General features: G+C 39.3%; 2 protein-coding genes across 2 annotated transcripts in view; both read right to left on the bottom strand.

The window, feature by feature from the left end:
• Positions 1-4,060, bottom strand: part of LOC103469914 (UDP-glucuronosyltransferase 2A1-like) — a 19,730-nt gene extending 15,670 nt beyond the window's left edge. The window contains exons 1-6 of the mRNA XM_008417978.2: positions 2,203-4,060; positions 1,965-2,113; positions 1,705-1,836; positions 1,438-1,525; positions 873-1,092; positions 3-96 (exon numbers count right to left, since the gene is read on the bottom strand). Of these exons, the coding sequence (XP_008416200.2) occupies positions 3-96; positions 873-1,092; positions 1,438-1,525; positions 1,705-1,836; positions 1,965-2,113; positions 2,203-2,920 (1,401 nt within the window). The 5' untranslated portion in view covers positions 2,921-4,060. The remainder of the gene's footprint in view (positions 1-2; positions 97-872; positions 1,093-1,437; positions 1,526-1,704; positions 1,837-1,964; positions 2,114-2,202) is intronic.
• Positions 4,061-4,567: 507 nt separating this feature from the next.
• Positions 4,568-7,701, bottom strand: LOC103469915 (UDP-glucuronosyltransferase 2A2-like). The gene is made up of 6 exons (XM_008417979.1): positions 6,984-7,701; positions 6,671-6,819; positions 6,411-6,542; positions 5,677-5,764; positions 5,153-5,372; positions 4,568-4,961 (listed from the first exon to the last, which is right to left on the bottom strand). Exons 1-6 carry the CDS (start codon positions 7,699-7,701, stop codon positions 4,679-4,681), a joined length of 1,590 nt encoding a protein of 529 aa, XP_008416201.1. The 3' UTR covers positions 4,568-4,678.
• Positions 7,702-8,379: the final 678 nt, after the last annotated feature.

Genomic DNA, 8,379 nt, shown 5'->3' with positions numbered 1-8,379 from the left:
CTCATGGTGAACTCGATCCAGAAGACGGCCTCGTCCCGAGGACTCATGGGTCTGTCATGGTGGATTTTGGACAGTCTCATCACATTTTCTTTGTATCTGTGGATGAGGAGGGAAAATAAATAACTTAGCTGTTTACCACTTTATGGTACTTTATGGTTTACCATGGGGTTTTTCTTTCCAAGATTTTTATTTGCATTCTTATTTCAAAGGTCTCAAGTTAGAGAACATCTTGTCCAGACCCTTATTGTGATGGATCTAACTCAGATGTGGGCAATCCTGGTCCTGAAGGGCCAGTGTCCTGCAACTCTTAGATGTCTCCCTGGTCCAACACACTTGAGTCCAACAGCTGAATCAGATCCTCAGTTCAGCCAAGTTCTCCAGAGTCCTGCTAACGACCTCATTATTTGACTCAGGTGTGTTGAAGTAAAGATACATCTAAAAGTTGCAGGAGACCGGCCCTTAAGGCCTGGAGTTGCCCACCCGTGGTCTAACTGCTTTCCACCATAACTCATAATGTTTGAGTGCGTTTGCCCACTCAGACTCAAAAAATATTGAATATGTTGCTTTTGCAAATAAGAAAGGTATCTCTACAAAATGATTTAAATTGGATTCTCCTACTATTAATTTATTCAACGTAATACACAACATATATGTCATTGAAAAGTTGCCCTTCAAAATCTGGACTAAACGGACTGAGTACATGAAACTCTTTTGGTCGAATTTCCTTTAAAAATTGAGTTCAGGATTCAAAACTTTGTATTGACTTATGATATACTTCCTCTTACTGTTGTGTGTTGATGTACGTTTGATTTGATATACTGAAAATGTATATAAAAAATTGTAATTGACACTTAAAAAACAAAACTACTTACGATTTGTCGTTGATCACCGTGTTTACAGCGTCTCTCAGGCTCTCATTTGTCATAAAGTTAAATTTAACACTAACTGCAGCTCCTTTGGCCTCCATGTGCACCATGTTGTCTGGCTGGTCCCCAAACATGGGGATTCCCACCATGGGAACGCCGTGGTAGATGGCCTCATAGATCCCGTTTGTCCCTCCATGAGTGATGAAAGCTTTGGTTTTAGCATGACCTGGTACAAACCAAGATAATCAAACATTCATAAGTAATTTTCATCAAAATTATGGTGGATCAAGTCAAACTAAGTGATAGCTAGGCTTATATAATTTTTTTTAAATAACTGCTTAACTACATTTATTTACATTTCTTGTTAGCTACATGCATCAAAGTAATGAGTCTTATCCATCAAACTATGCAGATATTCATTTGTGTTAAATTCTCAGTTGAACAATTTGAACAAGAATAAAGTCAGAGGTGTCACAATGGTCAATGCAGTGCGGTGTTTCTGTACATCTCATGTAGCATTTATTTTAACATAAATGATGGTAAAATGTGATGGATGCTATTATTAACCCACCCAGCAGGTCGTTTTGTGGTATCCAGTCGTATATTCTGGTGTTGGAACCCAGAGTCTGGGGTTTCTGTCCACTGTATCTCCACAGCACCTAAAAATGGTCAAAAAATTGTTGTTCAGTCGTGTGATTTGACGTGTTGTTCATGTTTTTAAAACAGAACGAGTGAGTCATTACAAATCTTAATGTTTCGAGTAGCATACATGGTTGAAAGTTGGTTAGATAAACTCTACAAGGCTTTAAACACAATCTTTTTTCTGGATTTTCTTGACCTTTTGTGGAAGCTGAGCGAGCGCTGCGGCGATCATATTCGCCTTTTCTGTGGATACATTCTTGACCATCGATCCTAAAGAGAAGACAACAATCCCAGCATCTCCAGAGCTCTGGACAAACTTTTCAATTTCCTGCAAAAAAAGTAATATTTTCAGTCATTGAACCATTTAGTTGCTTTTAAATTCTGTATTCTGTTGGCTGGTTATTTGTTTAGTTCAGGTCTTTAAGCAACTTTTGAAATGGTGGATTATAACCACACCTCTGGTAAAGGTTTAGCTGGTTTGCAGTGGATCCCTCCAACAAATTTAAAGTTGGGGAGGAGTGGACGAGGAAAATCAAAATCCCAGTAGGTTCTCAGCAGCCAGATATCCGCCTTTCCCACCAACTCACAGGCACTAGTGGGTGTTCCTGTTACAGTAACAAAAAGCAAAATATTTGAAAGTTTTCATGTTAATTTTGGAAACTTTGAAGACTAACTTTGACCTTTTATTGCTTACCTTTGATTTCAGAGTAATATTCGTCAATCGGTTTCCACATGAACTGCCTTATTAAAAAATCCTGCGAAGTGTAGAAGAGGACATTGGAGAGTCTCTCTGAGAAGTCCATCTTGTCTGTGAGTTTGCTCATAACAGCGGGGACAAAGGAAGGAGGAGCAGGTAGCTGACCACACATCCTTTCAAGATTATGAGCAATGGAGAAGCGCAAAGAAAGAACAAGAGGAAGGCCCAAAATATCTGCAATCAGGTCATAGCCAGGGTAGATCGGATCAGCAAATAGCAGGTCGTAGTTTCCCTCCTTCAGCTTCTTCATGATGGGTTTTGATTTCACAACGCCGTCCAAAAACTTTACAGAAATTTTCATGTTATTCTTCATTAAATCAAAAAACTTTACAGAAATCTCGTAGGGGTTCATGAAATCCATCTCATACAAGGAGAAGTGAAGAACATCTTGAAAAAGCCTTTCTAAATCTTTTACTGAGATGTCGACGTCAAAAGGTTCGTACTGGAAGCGAGACGGTTCGCTGCTGTTCATGAACATTGACGCACTTGGGATCAGGACTGTCACCTGGTGTCCTCTGTCCACCAGTGTCTCCAGTACCGGCTTCATGTTGATCCAGTGGCTGGCCTCAGTGTACCACACCAAAATCTTCCCTCCATTTGAGCTTTTTACAGCACAAAGTAGCAGCAGGACGCAGACGGAGAGACGCAGCTCCATGGTGGCTCTTGTGTCTGTAGATAAACCAGTCTTTTTATGAGCTACACCTTAAAGATACTGATTCAACGAACTCAAACTCGCTGCTCTTTATACTGGGTAATGCCAGATAGCAGGCTGAGCCCTGGAGAGCTGTTAGTAAGAGAAAAAGTAACAGCTGCAGTGGTAACTGTAGACACACCTCTAATTCCAGGAAAAGAGGTGTGTTTTTTGCTGACGTTTAGTGAGGAGAAAGTTCAATCTTTGCATTACGTCAGCTTTGGATGATTGCCAAACCTTAAGGTGTGGTGGTGGAAACTAGAGTAAATCTTATTTGTCTACCTTGTTTCTCTTTGAGACTTGAGTCTTTCTAGATAATACTTTATAACAATACAATGCACATGAAAACTACAAATTTCACCTTTCAACTGGAAAAACAAAATGTCCTTGTTGGGCCTTTTAGATCTAGTTGTAATACACTCTGTTTCCATGCAGGTGGCGTCCTGTAACTTATGTAGTTTGAATGTTTTTTACAACTACCACACTTTTCATGCACAGGAAGAGTTTTGTCAGAATGCCTGTCATTATTTGTCAAAGTTTTCTCTGTACTAATTTTGATTATTTATAAAGTAAAAATCTTTTAGATTTTCTCATGATGGCTTTAAATATTGATTAGTGATATCATAAACTTTAAATGTGGTTGTTTTTGTTCAGCTGAATCATCACGTTTGAAACTTCAAAAGGGAAGATGGTTTCAGTTTCGCACTCGTCTCCTCAAGGCCGTTCTCACAACCAACTAGGGAAAAAAGAGGGCGAGTGTGTTTTAGAATGCAGGTTTTATTAACCTGGTGTCACATTCATGCGGTGAAACTCTTCCTGTTGAAACTGAAATTGTGTTAATGCAGAGAATTGAGGGATTAAAAGCTCTCTCACCGGTTTTCTATAGTCAGTCCTGCTATTCACACCCGTTTAATCCGCTTTAATCAAACTCCAGTTCATTTGCCAAGAAAGTCTCTTATTTGGACCAAAAAAGAAAAATTAGTTCACTTGAAATGAACTCTGGCTCAGTTCCAATACATATGTGGACACAAGTGGACCAGAGACCGCTCTAAAAGCAGGAAGTGCACTACAGCAGAAGGCATTCTGGGTAGAAACAACCAAACCAAATCACTAGAGGGAGAAATGGCTTGTGGTCTTCTACCAACAATAAAAGCAAAATCCTACAACCACTAAACTGTCACATCATTCCACATTTGTTTACCTCTTGTGAAGAAGGAAGTGGCACTCTGAGTCTTCTTCTGAGGTTCTCATGTCATTTCCTTTAGTATTTCTTGGATGCAGCGCCACCACAGGCGAGGGCAGGGAACAGGTTTTATTTTTAAATGTTTGTTTTGTTTAACACAGTGCAGTGTGAAAGTTAACTGCACCAGCTGGAAATGCAACAAATGTTGCAGTTTTGGTTCCCAATCAAACCAAATCTACCGGACTGTCGAGTGTGAAAACACCCAAAATCTAACCCTGTTTGCTATCAAGAGGTATTCTAGGTTGAGGGCAGTTGCATCACAGTGAAACATGGTGGTTACAGTATCATACTTGAGTTGGTCAGAATTTACTGAGAATAACACAAAAGTACCAAAAAATTAATGAGAATATTTATTTTTATGTCCTCAATCCTGATGTTTTAATATTTAATATGTGTAAATTCCAAAGCTGCAATTCCATGAACACCTCAAAATACTTTGTTAGAAAAGCACCTGAACAGTAAATCTCACTTCAGTTTTTTCATTCAACTTTTCTTTTTGGCTGTTTTCTCCCACAGCATCTCTTGAAACAGAAGCTGCAGCTCTTGAAGAGGATGAAGATGAGGAGCAGATCTATAATAAGGARGAAGGCCAGGACGTCCAGGCTGTGGTACTGGTACCAGGTGAGTTCGTGGGCCTGAACCCTCAGGTGTTTGGCTCCTTTGTTTCTCATGGTGAACTCGATCCAGAAGACGGCCTCGTCCCGAGGACTCATGGGTCTGTCATGGTGGATTCTGGACAGTTGCATCGCATTTTCTTTGTAGCTGTGGATGAGGAGGGAAAATAAATAACTTAGCCGTGTACTTTATTATTTACCTTAGGTTTTTCTTTCCACAAATTTTTTTTGTATCATTTTTTAAAGGTCTCAAGTCAATGAACATCTTGTCCCAAAACTGAAAGAAAAAAATTCATGTTTTGTTACCATAAATATCATAGGTATAAGGAAAGAACTTACGATTTGTCGTTGATCACCTTGTTTACGGCTTCTCTGAGGCTCTCAGTTGTCATAAAGTTAAATTTAACACTAGCTGCAGCTCCTTTGGCCTCCATGTGCACCATGTTGTCTGGCTGGTCAGCAAACATGGGGATTCCCACCATGGGAACGGCGTGGTAGATGGCCTCATAGATCCCGTTTGTCCCTCCGTGAGTGATGAAAGCTTTGGTTTTAGGATGACCTGGTACAAACCAAGATAATCAAACATTATCAGTTAATTTTTATGAAAATTATGGTAGATGAAATCAAACTAAGCCAGTTAGGGTTACATGAAGTAGTTTTTTTAATGCATAAGTACACATATTTAAATTTCTTCTGAGATACTTCTATGGATCAAAATAATGGATTTTTATAAAAAATAAATTTTGAAAAAAGTTAGCAATGTTAACAAATGTTGCAATGGGGCATTTCTGTGTATCTCATTGATCATTATTTATTTTAACTCTAATTATGTAAAAATGTGATGGACTCTCTTATTGACCCACCCAGCAGGTCGTTTTGTGGGATCCAGTCGTATATTCTGGTGTTGGAACCCAGAGTCTGGGGTTTCTGTCCACTGTATCTCCACAGCACCTAAAAATAGTCAGAATCGTGTAAAATGATTTTAAAACAAAGCTTTAGTCTTACATTTAGTAAGTCATACAAATCCTGTTTTTTGGGATAATCTTCATGTTCAAAAGTTTACTTTGTAGGAAATACAGATTGAACTGTGGCAACACACCCAGATCATTGGGAACCTTTGCCCTGCACCTCCTGTGAAAGCTTAATGGATCAGCTGCACCTTTAAAATGCTCTTTATTCATTGGGCGAATTTGGACTGACTGTACAGGTAACCCTTTGTTACTTCCATCATTGCTTTTTGAAGATCATTTAGACTTTGAACCATTATGTTAAAGCTTGAACAACCTGTTAGATTATCAGACATTTCTGCAGTTTGAAACCAGCATTAGTTGCAGGTTGGGTGGTGCTTCTCCCCCGTGTTTTGTTTGGTTTGATTTGTGGTAGTTTAGAAATATTGAATGTTTTATTTTCAGTAGGTATATTTTACCCAGCTTACCTAATCTTTGTTTGGTTTTGATTGTTTATTGGTTTGAGCTGTACCTCCTGTTATCAATGTTTCTTGTAAGAAACATTTTAAATCCTTTTTTACCACCTTGACACTTTGTGTTACCTCCCCTGACCCTGAGCAGTGTTTGATTGCCACATGGATTTTCTTGACCTTTTGTGGAAGCTGAGCGAGCGCTGCAGCGATCATATTCGCCTTTTCTGTGGATACGTTCTTGATCATCGATCCTAAAGAGAAGACAACAATCCCAGCATCTCCAGAGCTCTGGACAAACTTTTCCATTTCCTGCAAAAAAAGTAATATTTTCAGTCATTGAACCATTTAATTGGTTTTAAATTCCATATTCTGTTGGCTGGTTATTTGTATAGTTCAGGTCTTTAAGTAACTTTTGAATTGATGAATTATAACCCCACCTTTGGTAAAGGTTTAGCTGGTTTGCAATGGATCCCTCCAACAAATTTAAAGTTGGGGAGGAGTGGACGAGGAAAATCAAAATCCCAGTAAGTTCTCATCAACCAGATATCCGCATTACCCATCAACTCACAGGCACTGGTGGGTGTTCCTGATACAGCGGACACAACAAAAAGCAAAGATTTTTTAAGTTTTCATATTCATTTTAAAAAGTGAACAGTCTGGAAAAATTTTGTGGTGGTGAAAATTTTTTTAAAGCTTTCATGATAATTTTTGAAAAAGTTGAATATTCAAAAGTACTAATGGGACCCTTACCTTTGACTTCAGAGTAATATTTGTCAATATCTTTCAACATGAACTGGTTTATTACAATGTCCTGCAGAGCATAGAAGAGGACGTTGTACAGTCTCTCTGAGAAGTCCATCTTGTCTGTGAGTTTGCTCATAGCAGCGGGGACGAAGGACGGTGGAGCAGGAAGTTGACCACACATCCTCTCAGCATTATGAGCCACGGTAAAGCGCAAAGAAAGGACGAGAGGGATGCCTAAAATATCGGCAGCCAGGTCACTTCCGGTGTAGATTGCGTCAGCAAATAGCAGGTCGTAGTTTCCCTCCTTCAGTTTCTTCATGATGGTTTCTGATTTCACAATTCCATCCAGGAATTTAAGAGAAAACTTCATGTTTTTCCTTATTAAATCTAAAAAATGTGTGTAAATCTCGTAGGGGCTCATAAAATCCATCTCATACATAGAGAAGTGGATAATGTCTTCAAAAATCTTTTCTAAATCTTTTACTGAGATGTCGACGTCAAAAGGTTCATACTGGAAGCAAGACGATTCGCTGCTGTTCATGAACAGCGATGTGCTCGGGACCAGGACCGTCACCTGGTGTCCTCTGTCCACCAGTGTTTCCAGTACGGGCTTCATGTTGAGCCAGTGGCTGGCCTCACTGTACCACACCAAAATCTTCCCTCCATTTGAGCTTCTGGTTGCACAAAGCAGGAGCAGGACGCAGACGGAGAGACGCAGCTCCATGGTGAATGTGTGCCTGTATAGATGAACCAGCTGTGGTCTTTTTAACAGCTGTACCTTAAAGATACTGATTAACTAAATGAACTCTGACTTTCTGCTCTTTGTACAGAATAATGCAAGATAATAGGTTCACCCATTGAAAACTGTTGTGAAATAAAGGCTAATGCAAAGCATAGTGAGTAGGTGAGTGTTTTCTATTTTTAACTTTGAATAATATTTGAAAATCATCCAGTGAAGGTCAGAGGCAAATTTTACTTGACTGATATTCAGTCTAGCTGAGACTTTCGAGGTAGCAAATGTTTCTTAATCCACATTTCTGTGAAGAAACTCCTGTCGCTCTTTGTTACCAAGCAGAGATCAGTGATTTTCACTCAACCAGCTCTTTATTGATCCATGCGAGAATACCTACCAGCGCTCAGTGTTTGTTCTAACTAGATGAAGAGTCGCTACCTTTTATATTGTCACCAGTCTAACAGTCTTCAGTTAGACTGTTGACAAAAATGTACCTTTGAACCCAGGAGGGAGTTCTGCCCTTATCTGTATGTGAAAGCTCCTGGTTCCTGATCCCTCTCTGAGGTCCAGGACAGTGAAATGCAATAAGCTCAAGCATAAATCTGTCTGTCTACAGCAGGAGAGTGAATACCTTTTATCAGGTTGTGAAAAAGTGTTAAAAAGAAACTA

The sequence above is a fragment of the Poecilia reticulata genome, linkage group LG9, assembly GCF_000633615.1.
Source record: "Poecilia reticulata strain Guanapo linkage group LG9, Guppy_female_1.0+MT, whole genome shotgun sequence".
NCBI lineage: Eukaryota > Metazoa > Chordata > Actinopteri > Cyprinodontiformes > Poeciliidae > Poecilia > Poecilia reticulata.
This window is presented reverse-complemented; position numbering and strand designations above follow the sequence as displayed.